This window comes from Photinus pyralis, unplaced genomic scaffold, assembly GCF_008802855.1.
Source record: "Photinus pyralis isolate 1611_PpyrPB1 unplaced genomic scaffold, Ppyr1.3 Ppyr1.4_LG3b, whole genome shotgun sequence".
Lineage (NCBI taxonomy): Eukaryota > Metazoa > Arthropoda > Insecta > Coleoptera > Lampyridae > Photinus > Photinus pyralis.
Window position 1 is genome coordinate 1,071,701 of NW_022170510.1, and position 22,148 is coordinate 1,093,848.

General features: G+C 36.0%; 2 protein-coding genes and 1 long non-coding RNA gene across 4 annotated transcripts; 1 reads left to right on the top strand and 2 right to left on the bottom strand.

Moving 5' to 3' along the window:
- Positions 1-503: 503 nt before the first annotated feature.
- LOC116167482 lies at positions 504-1,729 on the bottom strand. 2 transcript variants are annotated; one of them, XR_004144548.1, is made up of 4 exons: positions 1,263-1,729; positions 963-1,204; positions 795-908; positions 504-620 (listed from the first exon to the last, which is right to left on the bottom strand). It is a non-coding gene; the product is annotated as an uncharacterized LOC116167482 (long non-coding RNA). The 2 variants fall into 2 exon arrangements; XR_004144547.1 differs by lacking the exon at positions 504-620 and having other exon boundaries at positions 693-908; positions 1,263-1,725.
- An 82-nt stretch (positions 1,730-1,811) lies between these two features.
- LOC116167481 lies at positions 1,812-2,540 on the top strand. Its single transcript, XM_031482864.1, has 2 exons — positions 1,812-2,051; positions 2,107-2,540. The coding sequence occupies exons 1-2, from the start codon at positions 1,938-1,940 to the stop codon at positions 2,473-2,475; spliced, it is 483 nt and encodes a 160-aa protein (XP_031338724.1). The 5' UTR covers positions 1,812-1,937; the 3' UTR covers positions 2,476-2,540.
- Positions 2,541-8,029: 5,489 nt separating this feature from the next.
- LOC116166953 (ubiquitin-like modifier-activating enzyme ATG7) lies at positions 8,030-12,969 on the bottom strand. The gene is made up of 12 exons (XM_031482175.1): positions 12,633-12,969; positions 12,384-12,579; positions 12,226-12,333; positions 11,952-12,178; positions 11,680-11,904; positions 11,489-11,633; positions 9,430-9,585; positions 9,194-9,382; positions 8,974-9,144; positions 8,813-8,928; positions 8,387-8,681; positions 8,030-8,341 (listed from the first exon to the last, which is right to left on the bottom strand). The coding sequence occupies exons 1-12, from the start codon at positions 12,830-12,832 to the stop codon at positions 8,306-8,308; spliced, it is 2,064 nt and encodes a 687-aa protein (XP_031338035.1). The 5' UTR covers positions 12,833-12,969; the 3' UTR covers positions 8,030-8,305.
- Positions 12,970-22,148: the final 9,179 nt, after the last annotated feature.

A 22,148-nucleotide genomic window follows, 5' to 3' on the forward strand; every position in this document is an offset into this window, starting at 1 on the left:
TTATAATGAATAAACATATTCGTAATGTACATTTAAACTAGCAGACTTTTGAGGTTGTTATACCAAGAGCCATGTTTCGCTGCAGCAGTATAAAATCCGAAAAGGACAGTATAAGCCCCATGTTCACAAATCGTAACCCAAGACATTTCAAATATCTACGAATCGCTCATAAACCGGACGGCTGCTACGGTGATAAAACTGGAACGCTCCTACTGGCATAAATATACAAATTTGCTTTCCTACCGCCTCCAATAAGACAGCCCGATTGTAGATGACAACTGACACAAACAGGCCGTTACATAACTTCATTCTTCGTGCATTACATCAACGGACCCGACGCTCACCGCTAGCACGAAGGAATGGGCCATCAAAACCAGGCTGTATAAGACCATGTACCAAGTCGTTGGCGTACATGAACGTTACACGGTCACGTCCCTGCATTCAATTTAATGTTTGCTACTTGTAGGTTTCAGTTCTTCGTACAAAGATGCCTTGCAAGCGGTCCGACAGAGTTTATGTGCGATTGCAAACCCGAACACAACGTCAGTAAGGTCGCAAAGTTTCTAATGTGCTCCAAGATTTCAATTTGAAATTGCCAATTCCGAGCCAATTCACTATAACTAAGGTGCCCTTTTTATTATTGTGTAGTTTATTATTATTTAATGTTTAAAATATTGGTAAGCAATAAAAAGTTTACATATTTATTAAATTTATTGTTTTTGAAACCCATTAACTTCTTCTTAAAAAATCAAATAAACGGTTTTTCATGCAATCTAGAAATTAGTAATAAGCACCTTCTTTGGAAGAACCTTTGAGTTAGAAACAGGGAAGCATCTCGAGAGACTGAACGTAGGGCTTTCTATCACTTCATTGGAGCGACCCAATACTCGGCTTTCTCTTTACAGAAACTATGGAAGCACAAGTACAAATAAAACTTTATTGTAAATTATGCAGTTATTTACCTAATAGGTACACAATTTAAGGTCGATTCACATTATCTGTCAAGTCAGATTATATCCCACGGTTTTGGTAATATTTCTCTCGTCCACGGCTCTCTTGACTATTCCGGCTCAGACAATTTGAAATTGAAATCTTGGAGCACATTAGAAACTTTGCGACCTTACTGACGTTGTGTTTGGGTTTGCAATCGCACATAAACTCTGTCGGACCGCTTGCAAGGCATCTTTGTACGAAGAACTGAAACCTACAAGTAGCAAACATTAAATTGAATGCAGGGACGTGACCGTGTAACGTTCACGTACGCCAACGACTTGGTACATGGTCTTATACAGCCTGGTTTTGATGGCCCATTCCTTCGTGCTAGCGGTGAGCGTCGGGTCCGTTGATGTAATGCACGAACAATGAAGTTATGTAACGGCCTGTTTGTGTCAGTTGTCATCTACAATCGGGCTGTCTTATTGGAGGCGGTAGGAAAGCAAATTTGTATATTTATGCCAGTAGGAGCGTTCCAGTTTTATCACCGTAGCAGCCGTCCGGTTTATGAGCGATTCGTAGGTATTTGAAATGTCTTGGGTTACGATTTGTGAACATGGGGCTTATACTGTCCTTTTCGGATTTTATACTGCTGCAGCGAAACATGGCTCTTGGTATAACAACCTCAAAAGTCTGCTAGTTTAAATGTACATTACGAATATGTTTATTCATTATAATAGCCTGTGATGAAAACAATAACCTAACCTACATTTTAATTAATAACAAATTGCAACTGAACTTTGACGTTTCTTTCGCATGCGCAGATTGTACGGAGTTTAGACCTTTTATCTCAACGTCGGTTTTTGCCTGTAGTTTTCGGTTATTCTTGTGGTTGTTGTTATTATTCATCTTCGCTCTTAGTGCAAAAAAATGTGTTCTTTTCAGAACAAAATTGCTGTTTGTTTGTGTACATTCTACCGTTATTTACATTTGTACTCGCCACAATGCCGAAATATTTGAACAGTAAAGCGAAGGAACTCCTTGCGTCTTTAATTCAATATTTTGAACAGGAACGAGATAATGGGGGTTTCTTATTACCATTAGGTTCAGTTCGAGAGGTAAGAATGGTTTCAATTACTTCTGACTACTTCTACTAATTGTGATTACCTTCAGCGCATTGTGGCAGCATTACATTTAAACATTTCTACGGTCAGCAGAATATCCCAAGCTTTTAAACAAAACGAAGCTTTGATATCGCAGATCTTGGTATTTGCATCTAAAAGTACTGGCGATTACCACGGAGAAATGAATCGTGAAAACTTTTTACATTGGTTTGAAAAACAATTATTAGTAAATTTAGAAGAACCAAGTGTTATCGTATTGGACAATGCTTCTTACCACAACACCTTATTGACACAAAATCCGAACAACTCGTGGAGAAAAGCAGATTTTCAAGATTGTTTACACAATAAACTTGCACTTGCGATTGTAACCTCAGAAATGTGGAAAAATTCAATTAATCACACCGAAATAGTACATTGAAATACAAGTGCAGAAACGGTATTATTGAAAAACGAGTATAAATGTAGGAACACGAGCGCCAGCGAGTGTTCCTATTATACGAGTTTTTCAATGACCGTTTCGGCATGCGTGTTTCATACTATTTTTTCTACGAAAGTGAAAAATTCTTCTCTAGAAATTAGAAATTTCAACTAGCCAAATAACGACAAAAAATCGTATAGTCTGATCGTAGTTGGATGTTTCAATTGTAAATGATCCAGTAAGCCGGTTGCCATGACAAAACATAATTGTTTGAAAAATCGTAAATTTAAGTCAAACAATTTGTGGCGTAGTGAAGAAGTGTTAAGATAGATTTTGACGAAACTGAAGATGAAGAAGGTATGTGCACCCCGCCGGACGTTGCGGAAATGGCTAATGCGGTTTCGCATGAATTGCTACCCCAAAAGTGTAAGCAGCGTTTCGGAAAGGAGCGTTTTCATAAGAGAATAAATCGCTAAGTTTTTGAGAGAAGCGCCTAATGAAACATTTGTAATGATGAAGGTTTGTCAATTTCTTATTGTATTTTTAAATCATAAATAAGCATAATTTATAATTACAGGTTGCTCTCGTCCTTGGAGTGGCTGGAACTTGCCGTTGGAGCGAACGTTGTAAAATGACTGTAACGAATTTCACAGAACAAGATACAATTTTATTGATACTTAACGATTCCTGACTCCAAGAATCATGTCCCAAGAACGTTTTCTGTAGCAGAAGGTAAAGGAAATTCTACCATTGTCTGTCTTATATAACGAAACTGTGAATAAAGCAATACAATTATAAAGAGTTACTTCGCATATGTTTATTAGCATGTAGAAAATGCGTGCAGAAAATATTTTTGCCGCACTAGTGTTTCAAAGACCTGTTTTCACAATCAATTTACCTACAAAAACAATCGTGTTTCTACACTTTCGTAGAAAAAGTTTATAAAGGAATAGTATGAACGCGAAAAACAATTGGATATTGCAGAAATGGTCCCAATTATTATAAACTGGGTGAAAATGATAGTTGAGTGATGACAATTAACTGGACAATAAATAAAACTGCAATTACCTAAGTCACGAGAACTGAAACTTGAAACTTTGACATATGCCTGGCGTCGCCGCCTCTCCCAGGATTTAGTCAACTGTCGTGAGGATGCGTCCCTGGTAGACACTATCAGGGACGTTTCTCCACTACTTTGTTGCCATCGCGCTGGGCCGCGACATATGCCAAACAATGTGGTGGATTTTGTGGATTGGGAGGGTTGTGGGGGGGCGGCTAACTGGGTGTTATCCGACCCGAACGGGTACGGCCACAGCTTCGCCACTGGTATTCTGCCTTAGAGGGAACTCTGCTTTCTAGTGATAGCTTCTTCTCCGAGCGTTCATTGGCTTCCGATGTTCCTATCCTTTGGTCTCGTTCCCTTCCCTGTTTTCCCTCGTGTTAGGCTCTTTTTATTGTTGTCCTCTCCCCGCATTACTTTCTGTCCCCATTTCCTCCTCCCCTTGGCTACTTGTCCTTGTGGCTGATTCTTCCTCCACCTCCAGTATTCTACTGCTTTCTTTCTTCCTTTGATGTTTGTCTCTGCTATTCTCTTCCCATGGTAATCCCCGAGACCTCTTGTTATGTAGTCTGAAAAGTATCTTTCACCTTTTTACGATCATATCAGTTTATGTTGATTATCATTTTATGTAGTTCAATAAAATTTCTTGTGTTTTTGTCTCGGTTGAACTTACTACACCTTTTCCACTTTTATTCGAGAAGTTGTAAATTGTATTTGAGAATTGTTACTTGTATTTGAGAAAACGTCAAAATAGATGAGAATAGTCAGTTGGATTTGAGAAAACATCAAATGTATTTGAGAATAGTCAATTGTATTTGAGAAAGTATCATTTAATTTTATTGTATTTTAGAATGTAATATTATTCCTAATGAATTATAATTAAGAATCAAATTTTTATAATTCCGCTACTGTATGTAGTCCCGCAACAGCAGCAGCAGCAGCATCAGGCTATGTTATACATGTGATTTTGTTATTGATTCTCAAATGCTTAATTTTACCATTTCTTGAATACAATTTACTAGTCTCAAATTCATTTGATGCCTTCTCAAATACAAATCACTATTCTGAACTACATTTGTTGTTTTCTCAAATACATTTTACTATTCTCAAATACAATTGATACTTTCTCAAATTAACTTGATAGTTTCTCGAATAAAAGTGGAAAAGGTGTAGTCTCAAATTTCACTACAGCAAGAGTTGGTCAAATAACGTAAAATCAGTCAAGATTTCAAGCAAGCATTAACTTGATATTTATTTGCTGATGGCCTATGCAATGGTTTATAACTTCCGAAACATTTACATAATGTCGCAATGCCCACATTCCTCATCTTTCTGCTCACAACGGCAGCGATACGTTATAAACAAAATGCTAATAGTACTACACTTAGTGGACTGCACTTTCCTTGAACCCGTCACAGCACAGTAGGAATGGGTTTTATTGATGCACAGTCGGTTGGTTTCACACAGAGAGCCCAAAAAATGATCTCTGAATTTTCTAGTTCCTCTGGAATCTGGATGGCTCAGAGTAAGAAATAAAGATAGAGTACGCGTACGCTATAACAACGTGAACGTTTGTTTTGAACCAACATCTCAGTCAATTTGACCCTTGGAGGTAGAAAGTAAACATTAGTCAGTGGCGTAAGGTTTATTTATTTTTATGGGCAACAAAGTTTATGTTTTGTTTACATGTGCAAACGTAATAACGTATCACTAAATATTTATGACCAAACGCTGTATGTGTTTGAAAGGTCCCTATTGATCTATGATAAGGTATGGTGATACTTCAAAGTGGAAACTTAGAAGGAAATCTAAACACATTAAAATGCGAAAATTCCCGTATGCACGTCTATGACTTCAAAACACATACGGATGAAAGGTTATGTTAGGTAATTCAATAATTCCACAAATAATACAGCTTTTCCCCATTTCAAAGGGCTCCCATAAATTAATACACCACAATCGAATAAGTCGTCCACTATAAAAACGCCTAAAAATTAAGGAATCACGTTTTAACGAAATAAACAAAATACCTCTCAACGGAAAACAAAGTTACAGCGTTGCCGTTGTGGTGCACTAGTCACCATAACTTTTCTTGTTAGTTTGGGTTACTGAACTCTTATAAGCATCTAAAAATCCATTTAGATTACTCGAGATGCATGCATATATTATTAATATTCCCTTAAAAACTATCTCGTGAAATGTGACAACTTAGCCTCCTGCAATGTTAGTAAACAAACGAGATGATGGCACGCATAGATAAGCATCAAGGCATCTCTATCTTTATTTCTTACTCTGAGCTGTGTAGTGTATTTAACCCCCAGGTTCTACGCTAACTTCACACTACAAGAACACGGAAATAAAATAAACCCGGCAACGTTTTAAAAAATGGCCACCCGAATGACTATTCCCTCTAAAACTAAACAAGTACCCGCTTAAATTTGAAAAGTGGCACGTGATAAAACATCTAAGGCAGGGCCTCCTTACGTTACTTGTAGACAACGCTTTGACCTGAAGCACAGTAGGGAAGGAATTTTAAATGAAACACTGAAATTGTGAGAAGTTTGTTTAATAATGATCGTAATTATTATGATTGTGAAAACCCGGAAATTTAGTTGATGTACATTAATATAAACAAAACAAACAAAGCCAAAAGGTGTCGTACTCTCGCAAAAGTCACTGCCAAGGATAAAAAGAGTACGACGTAAGAAAAACCTTGCAGTTTGATTAAAACAGTCCAAAAGTTAATTAACAAAATATTTTGTAAAAGTTTAAGCAGTAGTTAACAAAGATAGTAAATGCATATACACAATGTTGGTTACACTCAAGGTTAAAGCAAGTTTTTGGGGACAATGGGTCAGGTAGAAGCAGGTACCAAGATTCTGAGAAGGGGTGAAATACACAGGATGTGACTCATCTTTGGTGCAATAAAGTCCTTTTGTTGAAAGCAAGATGGAAAATTACATGGCCTTGTAGGCAAATTTGACTAAAAAACAAGATATGTGGAAATTATTGAATCGCCACTCATTTAACGCACATAGATTCTAAACTGAAGAGCTTTGATTAGCGTAATCTCGCTCCTGCAAGATGGGTAGTCCGCCCCTGGTTTCGGGGTTTCGAACCTACAGTTGGATGTCGAAGACAGTGCACGGAATTAGGTGCCCTAACACATAAATATAGACTACAGTTTCTTTTTCCACCTTCCCGAGACTGCTTCATTCACGGAGAAAATTGTTAGTAACATACAACAAGTCAGTACATACATTAAACAAATCAGCAATTTCCACATATTAAAATAAAATGAAAACTTACATGAATGTAACTTCAAGGACAAGACCAAGTAATCAACATCAATAAACATAAATTAAGCAAACATTACACCAAAAATGTAAACAATTAAAAACAATAGCATAACGGTATCACACATATGATTGCATTGCGGTTAAACAAAGTAAATTTCAAAAACAGAGATTCAAACACACAACAAATATAAAATGCGGCATACAAAACACAAATACGATATAAAGAAATGCAAAAATTACTACCTGCATTAAATAACACAAAATAACAACAAACATTTATGGAGCGAAACGTTCACTACCTCCATTCAAGACCAGATGCCAAACGTAACTCCCGTTCGTACTTTCTAGGTGGCGCAGGCAACTTTTTTTCCCACCTAGAAATTGCATGGTTGCCAACTCTCAACAATGTATGTATCGTGGTAAGCTGTATATACAGGGTGGAACCTTTCAGCTGGATGGTAGAAACATAACCTAAAAGTGTTTCCTTAATTAAAGATTAATATATCAGCATACCTTAGAAATATTTGGCAATGCCGTGTATTGTTGATGTCATCAAATCAATGACGTGCAACGCTTTTTATAGCGAAAACCCTATATAATAATCATATTTATTAAAAAAAAATATGACAAGCAGATCCTCATTTGTTGTACGTAGTTATACACTTTGGCTGCATAAAATTAGGCGTCTTTCAGGACTTTTTATCATGTAAAAGTAGACATAGGAAATTCCTATGTCTACTTCTACATGAATATCACTGTGTACAATGGTAATACATCCTACAGTACTTTAGCCAAAGACGAAAAAAACATTTCCTCTTTGACTTTAGCTATCTATAATACACCGATGCGCGAAAGCTAACGAAAATCCTGCTATAATTACAATTTTTATAATTAAATCACTGCGCAGTCGGGTTTGATTTTTAAGAGTTCAAATATTGTTAAATAATGTTCCAATTGCTTCCAAAGCATCTAACCAAATTTTACTCGCCTATATATAGTTTTATGTTTTGACAAAAAGAAGTACTTTCATAATATCGATTTTCAAATGAAAGGCAAATTTTATGCAAATGGGTACTTTTTAAGAAAAATGCTATTTAAGTTCCTAGACTATGTGTAATGTTCATGTGATGCGTTTGATTATTTTTAGGGTCTCATAGTAGCTGCACGTCGGTCTAACTATAAATGAATAAACAAAAATAATATACATTTTTATTTCAATAATTTAATTATGTTCGTTTGCTTTAGCATAGTAGGTATAGCGATGACTGCATATTTTGTAAAGGCAAAAGTCTGAAGTTGTGCAATAACAGTACAAAATAAAATAACAGTAGCGTACAGCAAATACATGTACTAAAAAGGAAAAAATGAAACACTTACATAAATAGACCTAAACAATTTAAAAAAAAAACTAGTAACAAAATAGAAAACAGGGACCATGGATTATATATATAAATTAGCCATAAGCATATCATTAATCAGATTCATTTATTTCGTCGAAGTCCCACACCTGAAAAGCATTGAATTACTAACTCTTTTTAAATGGAAAGCTTACCTCCAAGTTGCCAATTTCGTTATGGATGTCTGAAAGGCCGGTTAGTTCTTCTAAGTACTTACAGCTATTAAACACCTTTAGTAGAAAATCAAATCCGCTTGCTTCATATTCGGCAATAACAATGTCAGAGCAAGCCACACATTGTTTATATTTTTCTGTAGCTGGCATTACATGGTTAAACATTGACAAAAATCCACGTATAGAATGAGGAACAGCACCCAGTATAGATTCTTCAGGTCCACAATCATCCCCTAAATCCTGATTGTTAGCTTTATAAAATGCAGGAGCACTTGCTCTGAAATTTAAGAAAAAGTTAGTAACACTATGCCACCAGTACAGTTTCAAAGCCTCAGCCTATTTCAGTAAAGAACGCTTTTGTTTCACCAGCACCAAATTATCTACAATGGCAATGAGAACTAAACTTACCCACGAGGATGTTGCAAAATTGACACCGCCAGTTCCACGGCCAGAGCACTTGCAATTGCAGACACACCTGGTCTGGTTACTGTACACTGTTGATCTAAGGTTCGCTTGGCAAGAGACTATAACGGTTAATGAGTCACAGCAGATTTTTACTAGGCACTTACATTTCCAGGAGCAGTAACATCATTGCAAAAATAACATCCCAGTTTATTACCAGGAATTGCCTTGAAACCCTCTGTTGAACAGCTAAGAGCTTCATCAGCTGTATCCGCACACCTAATACCATACCTCATCACCAGATAAGTATCAAATCCCAAAGCTGCATTTATAACAATCTAAAAAACTATCAACATATCAACTCTGGAAACAAATTTCCGATATCACCTTTTTGTTAATCGTTCCTAGAAGTGTAGGCAACCACCGACTCTCACGAGAATCCATTAATAAAAAGATAATGTCATGCGTGGAAATCAATTCGGTCAGCGTTTCCACGTTAGATTTCGTTTGATCCAAAAGGATTTCGCCGACCGGGTGGCCGGGCATTGGAATCGTAAGATTGTATCCTTTAGAATGCTGATTAGAGATTAATTTAATTGCCCACACTTGTCATCCGAACTTACCACTCCAGGAAAAACCTTCCGTAAATTCTGTGCGGCCGCGTCAGCTTTCGTCTTACTTTCCAGGCAATCTTCATAGGTGAATAGGTTCTGTCGAACTGGATTGGAGAAGGAGACTAGTGCGTTATCGACAAATGTTATCGTACGTACGCTCCACGCCTACAAAACGTCTTGTTTACTTCATTTCGCGGTGTTTTGATTGATCTTTGGTCTCGGTTCTTATATCAAGAGCCGTTTGTTAAAAGCTTGGATATACAAATTTTGTAACTTAAAAGTTGACCTACCTACATTTACTTTTCCTATTTCAGTAAGTAAGTAAGTAAGTTTCAGTAAGAATCCCGCTCCCCCACCAGATTTTTACTTAAATGCCTCACCAAATACAGAATACTTAGCTACCCCGTTTTCTTAACGCAAATCTTGTGGAAAGCGTGCCCTCTAACCAATACAAATCTCGTATTTTCGCTTAAATAAAGAAGCTGCAATTTTTGGATGTAAACAATCGAATACGCTGTGTCGGTTTGAAACCCATGTAACCGAAATTTATAAAAGAGAAAGCCGTTGTTTAGAAGGGATTTTTTTGTCTTTGGTGTTGTAACCGAAGCGTAAGATAACTCGTTGGCAATTGTTCGCTGTACTAGCACGTTTTGTACTTTTATCCGTCACCGTATACCGATAAATTTAAAGGTAATCATTTGCTAACTTTCTTCCGCTAATTATACTTTCCTTTACCCGCATTTCCGTGTGCCGTAATTCTGTTTTAGTTGCTTCCCTGGACGTAATCGCCCGCCGAATTATTGTTCCTTGAGTGTCCTCTTCCGACACTTTGTTCTCTAGATACACCGTGAGTTTTTCTTGTGAACATGCAATGCAATTTACAGTAGATTGTTTTTATAGCTTTTTCCTATATTGCGCATAAAGGGTGGTTCAAATTCGTGGCTCACCATTGGAATCTCCGCAATGGTGCTAGATACAGTGTAGGTTATAAATTATAATGCGGGCAAAGTTGCCCCTTTTTGTGACTAAAAAAACGCATTTTAAATTTTTGAAGAATCTTTGAAAATAACTGCGATATCACCGAAAATTTGAAAATGTCAAATTTCGTTTTCATTTTCCCTAGCTTAAACGATCTTGTTCCCGTTGGCACTTTCGATCTACAGGCACTTTTTTCGTAATGGACGTTACAATTAAACGCGGTTTGATGTAGAAATTCTTCTTCTAAATTGTAATCCTCTTCATTTTCTCTTTGTTGTAGTACTTTTGGAACTTACCTCGTTGTACTTCTACTTCCGGATAGCTCGGGTAAAAATAGTTTAATACGAAAAAATTTAGTTTTTTTCGCTTCCACTGATATTTCAGTAATTGTTTTATATTTTCGACAATGACTGAGGTAGTCTTCTTAAGTAAATTTATTACAGCGTTGCTATTTATCGGCGAAGAATATTGGCACCAAACTTCTTGACTTTCACTCACTTTATAATTCACTTAGCCCTTAACTATAAGACCACCCTTTTTTTGTAACAAATTTACATCGCTAATTGTTGTGTAAAAATCACAAATTTTACACGCTTTAGCTTTACGTGAAAGAATGCTAATTCACTTCCTTACATTACCTACTTGCCGAGTAACATTGTCGCGCACACACACACTTGTAATTAACAAAATCCTTCTTCATATAATAATAGCATGATAAGAAACATCGTTTAAAAATACAGGGTTCTTTGACCTCTATCTTTATAGTTAATAAACAACACATTTTCAGTATAATGTTAAACCAGGAGTAAACAACAATCAGGAAATACTGAAGCCACTACACGATATGGGAGTACTGTGGATTAAAATATGCAATGTTTGCCTTTGAGTACTAAAAAATGTTTAGATAAAATTTCAAAAAAATGTCTGTAGTATCTCTATCAATAAGAAATGCGTAGTTTGCGCATGCGCACATTAATGGCCCCTGAGCACAACCGGCAAGCATAAACTATACCTACCTACCTAGGAAAGGTCCAAAATGTGACCAAGACTGTTTTTTATACCTGTGTGTTTATTAATAATAGATAATTACCAGTAAATTTCGAGCAACAGAGCATCCCAATGTACCAGAGCCAAGTAATAAACATTTGGAGCACTTGATTTTTTCTAAATTGATGTTTGGTAAAAGTTGCCATTTAATTAATTTGAGATTTAAGTCAACCGCCGTTTCCGCCAGACTAAAAAAACCTCATTATCTGTATATGAGCAAACTAACTACATTACCATTGCGGATCAATCGAATTTCTCATATTTGAAAGTCGAGGTCCAAATTTCCCTCGTTCGTTTTTCTCCCAACCGATCCAAGCAGTATCGCTCTCCATTAACTCATCGAGATTCACTAAGGGGAATACTGTGGTAAAAACCAAACTGTGAGAGCAGTCAGTAGTCACACCGCTTCTGCTTAAACGGAATGCAAAAAGGTTCACAGTGCTGCCTTGTAAAAACGGGCTAAAATTATTCATTGCATTTCCTTTGATTAATTCAACTTTGCTTACCAATAGTGCAATATTAATAAGATATAATTACGTATCGGCCAACCGGGATGTTGACCTGACCCGGACGGATCGGAAAATCCGTAATAAAAGTCGGATGCATTTGCGGAGTTAACATCTTTAATACGGCTTAGTGGTAAAATCTGTAGGCCATCACAATGTCGCTTCAATAAGAAAAATGGCTTTTCCTTAATGTCTAATTCATTATAGCTAGTGACTAGATCGTTTATCTATAAAAACTATGAAATTAAACCATTCAACATTAATGTAAGCATACCGAATTACTAAATAAGTCTTCTATTGGAGTTATCTTAAGTAATTTCACTTCCAATGTCGTAGGAGCAAGATAGCAAAACCAGTAGTAATAGTGGTATTTTTTCAAATCCTACAAGAGAAGTATTATGGAACATAGACAAAACGAAATCAATAACAAACTGCAAATGAGAGCACTAAAAATGAGTTTAAACGAAATGGATCAGTGAGTAGTTTGTCACTTTTAATATCACCCCACAACTTCTTTCCTTCCGTCTGAACGAGTGAATTCTTATCGCATTCTTTAAACTGTTCAATCGTATTTTTGTTTAGGAGCATGCCAAGGACAGGTATGTAGACTTTCTGGTTTGAATAGTGCCTGTAGACGACTACTGTTAGAAATTGGCAAGGAATAATTGCAGGAACGCTTACCCATTGAACGATGTACTATCCACTTCGAATAGAGATGTTTTGCACTTATTTAAGTTAAGGTTAGAATAATAGCCCCAAATGGGTCTATTGTGTTCATTCAATTTGTCAACATCCAGCTTAATTTCTGTTAACTTATGCCAAAAACTTGGATTTATTGTGGAGCTAAAGGGGTAGTATTCTAATTTGGTTCCTGTATCCATCTAATTGAATAACTAATTTCACTTGGATCAACTAAACTAAACGCTTGTAGCTCTCATCTTACGTAATATAATTTTAAAAAACCATTAATTGGTAAACAATAACATGATTTGTGTAAACTTCTTTCAAACGTAAAATATAAATTTGATGAGACGCCACTGCTTCGTACGGTTGTATACAGGATGTTTCAAAATACGTTCAGTATAAGGTGCTTCCATATATTTGAATTAAAATTATAATAGGCGCTTTCTTTCGGCTACTTCGCGATCACGATTTCAAGATCGTGGGTCGTAGGATCACGTTTTACGAAAGAACGCGGGAATTTAAATCAAAGTATGGTTAAGTTTACGTAATAGTGTGTTATATTATGGTAATAGGTACACATTTGCATTCGAATTACGTACCTTTTGTTTGGATTATGAAAATAATTTAAATACAAGTGGAAGTACTTGCACGATTATGCTCCTCGTCAGTTACAAATATTGACTAACCTAACATTTGAGCAAAATTATAGGTTATGAATTCGTGATCAGTAAACAAATCATAAAACTATTATGTTCAGTTTGTTTACGATTTTAGCAATCATGTTCATAAGATCACACTTCGAAAGAACGTGATTTGACAAACCAAACGCGTTTGGATCACCGAAAGAAAGCGCCTCATGACTTATGAGTAGTCGAAGTATTGTCCAATATTTTTGAGGTACTGTCAGTGTCACGAATGCTAGTTAAGCTGAATTTATGGTTCCGTACCCGCAACGCCGTACCGTAACGTTTGGAATTAAAGCCGGATTTTATAGTTCCGTATCCGTAAGAACGTAAGAACGGAACCGTAAAATCGTACGTTAACGAAAATTATACGATTTATAGTTACCGTAGTGGTAAGAGATGAGCATGCGCATTAGTGCGAAACGAATTCTGTCATTGTATGTCATCTGTCAGTAAGAGTAACGTGCATTTCAAAATAATAATAACCAACAAAGTGTCAATAATTATTGTAAATAAACGAAACGAACGTCAGAATAAACTCAACTGTTTGAATTATCCGAGTACTACCGAAGACAAGCGCGTTAGCACGATTGACCGTAAGAAATAAGATTTGGGCATTTCCTACGTACCGTAACCGTTCTAACGCAACGTTAACGCGAATTATAAATGTTCACGCGCAACAAGCAGGGTTTAATTCCAAACGTTACGGTACGGTGTTGCGGGTACGGAACTATAAATTCAGCTTAAACCCTACTTGTTGGGTGTAACTAATTTTTGTTCTGAAAAGAACAGATTTTGAATGCACAGCGAAAGACGTAGGAAATAATCAAAATGAAATCACACGAAAAGTAAACCAAACGCGAACTGTCAGAATTCAAAATTTAAAAGCGACAACGTCGGGAAATGCTACCAACTGTTGCGGCTAAAATAAACTACATGCTTAATGTGTGGTCTAACAAACGAAAGTAAGTTTACGTTGGTACGTCGTTTTGTTCAGGTAATGACGTGCAACGGAAGATATACTGAATAGACCGTACAATGGCAGCTCTCGTTTCGCACTAATGCGCAAGCTCATCTCTTACCACTACGGTAACTATAAATCGTATAATTTTCGTTAACGTAAGATTTTACGGTTCCGTTCTTACGGATACGGAACTATAAATCCGGCTTTACACACGGTATGCTCATTATTTTTCTCAAACGCGTTTTCTACTGCGCATTACGTCACCTGCTAACGTGTGGCGCCCTTAGACCATATAGTACATGGACTGCTATTATCCCTATGCTTTCAATACAAAATGGGTGGTCACGGATAGAGGGCACTGTAGTCGTGGGTATGTGAATCTCAGGGTAAACTAAAGCCGTATGAACACCACTCGGATCGCGTAAAGAGTAGCTTTTATGGGAACCGCGTAGTACGGGAAGCTTTAAATACTCTTGATTATCTTCTATACGTCCACAAATACGGATAGGTTTGCTTTTTTGGCATATCTAGGCGATTAATTAATTGACGTTTGTTAATTTATAGGTTGACAGTCTGAAATCGTATCTAATCGGACAACTTCGGACAGACTCGTTTACCCTGAAACTCACATACCCAGGCGATGTCCTTGGCCATATTTTCGTTACAATTAGCAGTCCATGTACTATATGGTCTAAGGTTAAACTCGTTTTTGCCTGGTTCAAATTCAGGTTCCGAATGGATATTTATTTGCAAATGTACCATAACAGAAAGCTCACGACTGCGACCGATATAGCCAAAGACAAACGGCGTGCGCTATGCATTCAATTTAATACTAGCCTGAATAGTGAATATGCACCCTTCTATTAGAAATAAATTACTGTTATTAAATTCAAAAGTTATTCCGCGACGTAAACTTGCTTTATTGTCGATAAATAAGCCCACATGGATTTCTACACCTTCCCAAAAATGTAAGTCTCCCCATCAATTGCACAATGTCAGTATTTCGTTCCGCATTCCATGTAAATTATAATAAACCGTTACATTACTTGGCAAACTCTTAAAATTGGTGTTTCATTTCCTAAATGTGCCATTTGCAAATTACAATTGACGATGTCATGTGGAACTTTTAATCGAAATGAAAGCACTATAATCAATATTTATGTTAGTTCTCCTGTGTCAAGTTAACTAAACGATCATAGTGACAAAACATGAATTAAGTGGTACACGTATAAAATAGAAAGCTCACGCCTCTTACGCTTTTAAAGGGAGTACATTATTATGTAAATTTTAATTTACATCAGGAAATTAAAAAGGCATTGTGGTGACTTAAATTTTACTCTAAGATATATTTCCTTATTTACGTTTCATTCCGTTGAGCTCTCCGTGCAACTTGAAAATGAACGTGAACAGTTTCACTGCTTGTTCCCCTAAATTAAAATTACCTTCTTGGGCCACAACAACCTACAGCCTTACATCGTTTGCAAATTTGAAGATATGCGGTTTTTAAATAACGTCTATCAATAATTACTGGTTTTATTAATCATCATACGCTCAGATTGTACAGAAAAATGTGCCGATAAGAATATGGCAGGGATATTAAATTTTCGCTCTTGTTTAAAAATCATATAAAACTTTACCCAAACTTGAACAATATTAGAAAACTACTTTCATAAAAACCTATTAATGTATACTAGGCACACAAGCCATGAAAGTAACTTTAATTAAAAAAATGTACTCATCCCGGTTGAAATTAAACATTTTAAATGAAATTGGTTGTAAATTCGTAGGGTTTTAGCAAATTAATTTGAAAAATACTTCATTAAAAAACGGCTTTAACTTATAATAATATAATAAGTAAGTAAAGTTACCTTTTCTCCACTATCTGATGGTAAATAAAAGGTGACAACTGTAAGAAAGGATATCCCCATGCATGGAATTATGATGTTCACCGTATAAAATAACGTTTTTCGTCTCATCGTGATGTTGAATGTAATATCTAGGTAAGGCTCATCACAACACGTGTAGAATTTTTCGTTTCTGAAAAGGAAAGCATATTTTAGTTTTATTTACATCATTCTTGGGTATCAATTTGTCAGTTGTCTATGTTAATATTCTCAAGGGGCAGCAGGCAAAATAGGTATCTGTTATAGAGCTTGTATAAAGCACTCAATAAATACGCTCTCAAAGAGAAATTTCACATTTTCAATCCTTGCCGTTATACACTTAAACTACATTATTTAAATGTAGTAATGCATTTTCTTCCTGGTTGCATATTGATACTACATTGAATTGAATAGATTTTTTCAGTAGGTAGGATATTATTCGGATGAGAGTTTCGGACCACAAAAAAGGTGGTGCTGAGGCCAGGCTTACCATACTCGTGCACTTGAAATAGCATTTTGTTCGTTTGTTGTGTTTTTTCACATTAATATCAACCACAAGCATATTTTATGTATCTTAAAAACCTAGGCAGTGTGCTTGAAAAACAAAAGATCCATCGATTTCTGGTTAAACCATATTGAAGTAGCCCTCTTATCCCAAACGCACTGTATAGCCAACTGGGGAATCGTCAGGATGGTTTATGATATCCAAGTATTGTAATTACTCCAAATTTTGATAACTTAGAAATCTGTTACCACAAAAATCATTTTCATTAACTTCTGATTGCCTTGAAAATAAAATATGGCACCACAACAAAAGACTCATTCACCTCTAATAACCTTTAAAGTAGAAAATGACATCGCAAAGATATGGAGCTAATTGACCTTGACTAACCTTGAAATAAGAAACCACAAAAAATGGGGTCATTGACCTTGAAAATGACATTAAATGACATAAATAAACTAAAATAGGTGACAATCACAAAATTGGGGCCGTTGATATTTAATCACCGTGGGAGTAAAAGGTGGTAACCTTGAAAGTCAAATATGACAACAGAAAAGAGGAACATTAACCTCCGATGACCTTGAAAACAAATACCATTATGCATTCATTTGACCTACCTTCCAAGGTCACTGCCACGTGGGCTCGCGCCCTTCAATTGTATCTACTTTCCAAGGTCACTGCAAGGTGGCGAAGGACCTTGAACTGGTTCAGGTTCGGCATTGTATATCTGCTCCGCTATAGTAGGTTTATCACATTCCTTATCCTCCCCGCGAGTTTCCTGGTATTAACAACAGCGGCTTTAAAATACAAAAACAACCATATCTACTCTTGCTACACAGCCCATACTTAACCATGACTATACATACAAAGATTGGACCGGCTGGCAATGAAACGGAAGACAGATGGAAGAAGAAGATAAAACTGAACATCTAGCCGAAGGAAAACGCGCGAGAAAAAGAAAATGAGGCCTTTCACAGTCAGAGAGACTTTATGTGTGTAGTAAAAATTAGGCCACTCTGCGGGATGTTGCGACTCACTATTTGACTTTGTAAGATATGATAAGAAGTTAAACTGAACTGTGTATCGCATGAAAATATGCTATACATGCTACATTCGGAATGATCAACGGCCAATAGTCAGTCGACTCATATTAGGACAGCGGTGTCGGGGTTTAAACTAGAGCTACCCCTGCGTTGATTCAAAGCGATAAAATATATATTTTAAAATAGTGAAAATATGTAATTACCTAACTGCAGGCACATCTAATATGTCCCATTCTACAGACTTGTAAAATTCTGAAAGGTCGACTCCTACTTCAACCACGTTGCTTCCAGCCTTTTCGTCCATGTGACGAAGATCCACCTGTGCAAAAAATCTATCAGACAACAGTTCAAGTTCAACATATTCTATTATACTTTAAACATAGACACAACAGGTAATATTTACACGATCACAAATATAAAAAAGATCGGATACTGACATTACACCATACTGAAAAAAGCAGACTTTTTCGTCCTATTGAAAGTTAAAGAATATGACCCGAACACCTACGTCTTTTTTAAATATTTTATTAACTCAACGTTCTGTTGAGGCATATTTTAGACTCAAGTTTATGGTATATTTTATTCATACGAGCCATGCTTTAAAGTAGTTTAGTGAGGAGATGTGTGATTATAATTCTTGTTGACTGCTGTGTATTTAATTATGTAGGTGTTAAAAGTAATTACAATATTCACGTTCTGGCGTCATTTACGTGAGGAGGGATGTTGTACTAAATTATATAGAAGCGTAAATAAAAAATTACGGGAGCAAAAGTGTAAGCATTTCACCCTCGCGTTATTTAAAGAGAGAACGTATTTTCTGACGTAAACATTACTCAAGTGTAATTTAATAGTAGTAACGTAAATTAATATCTGAGAAAATACTTACACTTTATTGCAATTTTTACTTAATAGCTCAGCTAAGGCAAGCCATGCTAGCAGCAACTTATTCGTAATTTATGGGTAGACGTTATTTGGATTCTCGCCGCAAATTTATTTTAATAATTCCCAGGAAACATTTTCAACAACGGATTAGTGTCCTTTGTGAACGTTTAGTTTGAGTTTACCTCAATTATTATGTAAACAGGTAATAAAAAGCGTCCATACAGCGTCAAAATGAAACTAGATTATCTTCTAAGGAAATGGGTGTACTCGACGCCAATTCAATTCATAAAATTTGCGTTAGAACCTATTCTGCTCTAAGCATATCTTTATTCGAGTATTTCCAAGGGAGTGATATTGAAGCGGCATATGTAAAGTGATTTTAGTATATTCTAGAAATTGATTCCGTGATCTCTTCCCAAGTTGAGTAGGTGGTGAGTCTCTTTATGATAATGAAAATTTTTTTTCATTTAAAGTAAACAACATTTGACTGTAGTTTTAGGTAAAATGATAGGTATATTTTTTTCTTTTATGATCTGATCAACTCCAAGTAAGGATAAGGCTCCGAGGGAGCAAATGAAGTTGATGTGAATACAATGCTGAAATTGCTGAACACTTCAGTTATTTATGTTAAGGCCTGAAATTCGCCGGGAAACGGTGGACATTGTTAAGACAAGCATTTATATGCACAACAATAGAAAATGTAAATGAAGGAGAAACATAGAGAGAACATTGAAGTTAGGTACTACAAAAGAAAAATTATATATAAGTAGTTCTTTGAAAATAATGTCGTTTTTAAACATTTAAACAAATTGAAACCATATCGTTATTCTTTTTTGTAGTTTGCGATCATATTGCTAAATAATAAACTTAAGTTCAGTTACCTCAAATATTTCTGAATGATTATTTAAGGGCTCCTGAAGGTGTCGTAACCGCGTTCCGCGTTTTCTTTACAATAATTGTGTACGTAGTTACATAATTGGAGAGATTCGAAAACGAGAACGAGAACTCGTTCGAAAATGTATGAATGTTCAAAATTTCGGTTGCCCAGAGAAAGGTGAAAGTTAACATTTCTTTAACGATGGTAGGCACTATAGCTAACTTTCTTAAAGCTACGAAGTCGGTGTATTACTCATTATTTAACCTTTATCAGAATCACCATAGCTTAATTAGAATGACCATTGAGTGCTTCTTCTACTAGTACTTCTTAAAAGGAACCCCTGCATATTTTTACATATTTTGAAAAAATACTTAAAATTTTAAATCAAAAGTACTCGCAATTGCATAGTAACAGATCCAAGGGAAATTAGGCTCTGAAAGTAGCTAATAGTATATTATATACCGAGAGACTAAGATGTGTGATTAATCCCGGGGGTTCAGTGCAGTTGCCCGAAACGTAGTTGAGGGCCACAAGCACATGAGGGATTTGGACTCATTTTAGTCCTGTGGTATATATGCTATTTATTGTACTGCGGTAATCAGATACAGCAATTTCAATGAGAAAGTTCAAATTTGAAATAAGAAAATTTATTTGATTGTAGAATCAATATACCTCGTCATGTCAAATTATGGCCGTATAAATAGTAAATGTCAGTTTAAGTTTAAAGATTGTCATTCAAAACGACGACGTAGATATGAGCGTTTAAAACTCTGAAAAACAAGCTATGAGGAAACTACTGCCTCCCAAAATTCAAAAAGATATATAGACAACGGTACAATAAGTATAAAATTTTGCTCCAGATTAACTTCCTTCATAGCTACCTTTAAGGTTCAGAAAGAATCGACATCAAACTCCAATTTTTCTGTCAAGTCCAACTCGATGTTTAAAACCGTGATATTTGTCAAGTGTGACTTGTTCATCGTTGACGTTGAATAGTTTCTTATTCTTTTTAGTATTGAAAAGGACCATTTCGCCGAACAGTTTGTGCCATAATGATTAAAAAAAGTTTTGAAGGTATGTCACTGTATGGATCTAGGTGTGGATGACATATCTAGGTTCGTTGTGTTGCAGGACTTCGTACATGTCTTGAGAGTTTTGATCGTTCCTGTTCTTTCATTACTTTCAAAAATTTAAAAAAATTTAACCATTCCTTCATAAATTCTTCTGCCGATGGTAGATCTTTATTGTACATAATATCCTACAACCAAGGTTTGTCATATTAAGTTCGCAGTTTAGCTCATCGTAATATGAAGCTTTCGTTGTTTTCATTTTATTAATCAGTCTCGCCAGTATTACATAATAATGTGTACTTTGAAACTTTGCCTTTCAGTAAATTTTTCCCCCTCCTTGAGTTTCATCTGCTTGCAGTTTTCTTATTTTCTTTTTTTAGTTTCATCTTCATATACGGTCACTTCAAGTCATGTGCGTTGCTGCCGTCTGCCCAAAACCGCATATCATGCGGATACATCTGCGGCCCCTACTCCTAACTCCATCATTTAGTCTTCGCGTTACGTTGTGGCCTCGTATCGCTTGGACGGAAGTGAATATTGGGAGAAAGTGGATACCGTATATGATATTGTTACGGGCAATCAAAAATGAGTGGCGGTCGAACGGCCTTAGAAGTTCAAGTTAAGTATGATTTCCCATGCGTAAACAAAAATTCCAAACGTAACTCGACCGCAACCCATTTTTTTCTACGAAAGTGTAGAAACACGATTGTTTTTGTAGGTAAATTGATTGTGAAAACAGGTCTTTGAAACACTAGTGCGGCAAAAATATTTTCTGCACGCATTTTCTACACGCTAATAAACATATGCGAAGTAACTCTTTATAATTTGTATTGCTTTATTCACAGTTTCGTTATATAAGACAGACAATGGTAGAATTTTCTTTGCCTTCTGCTACAGAAAACGTTCTTGGGACATGATTCTTGGAGTCAGGAATCGTTAAGTATCAATAAAATTGCATCTTGTGACTTGTTCTGTGAAATCCGTTACAGTCATTTTACAACGTTCGCTCCGACGGCAAGCTCCAGCCACTCCAAGGACGAGAGCAACCTGTAATTAAATTATGCTTATTTATGATTTAAAAATACAATAAGAAATTCACAAACCTTCATCATTACAAATGTTTCATCAGGCGCTTCTCTCAAAAACTTAGCGATTTGTTCTCTTATGAAAACGCTCCTTTCCGAAACGCTGCTTACTTTTGGGGTAGCAATTCATGCAAAACCGCATTAGCCATTTCCACAACGTCCGGCGGGGTGCACATACCTTCTTCATCTTCAGTTTCGGCAAAATCTATCTTAACACTTCTTCACTACGCCACAAATTGTTTGACTTAAATTTACGATTTTTCAAACAATTATGTTTTGTCATGGCAACCGGCTTACTGGATCATTTACAATTGAAACATCCGAAACATCCAACTACGATCAGACTATACGATTTTTTGTCGTTATTTGGCTAGTTGAAATTTCTAATTTCTAGAGAAGAATTTTTCACTTTCGTAGAAAAAATAGTATGAAACACGCATGCCGAAACGGTCATTGAAAAACTCGTATAATTATACTCGTTTTTCAATAATACCGTTTCTGCACTTGTATTTCAATGTACTATT

What these genes read in the sequence shown, in the direction of transcription:
- LOC116166953 (XM_031482175.1), bottom strand. Translation starts at nt 12,832, where the DNA reads ATGGATACAGGAACCAAATTAGAATACTACCCCTTTAGCTCCACAATA. An exon ending in GATAGTACATCGTTCAATGG is followed by an intron (nt 12,580 to 12,632) that starts GTAAGCGTTCCT and finishes AGTCGTCTACAG; the next exon opens with GCACTATTCAAACCAGAAAG. An exon ending in AAGACTTATTTAGTAATTCG is followed by an intron (nt 12,179 to 12,225) that starts GTATGCTTACAT and finishes TAGTTTTTATAG; the next exon opens with ATAAACGATCTAGTCACTAG.
- LOC116167481 (XM_031482864.1), top strand. Translation starts at nt 1,938, where the DNA reads ATGCCGAAATATTTGAACAGTAAAGCGAAGGAACTCCTTGCGTCTTTA. An exon ending in CATTAGGTTCAGTTCGAGAG is followed by an intron (nt 2,052 to 2,106) that starts GTAAGAATGGTT and finishes GATTACCTTCAG; the next exon opens with CGCATTGTGGCAGCATTACA.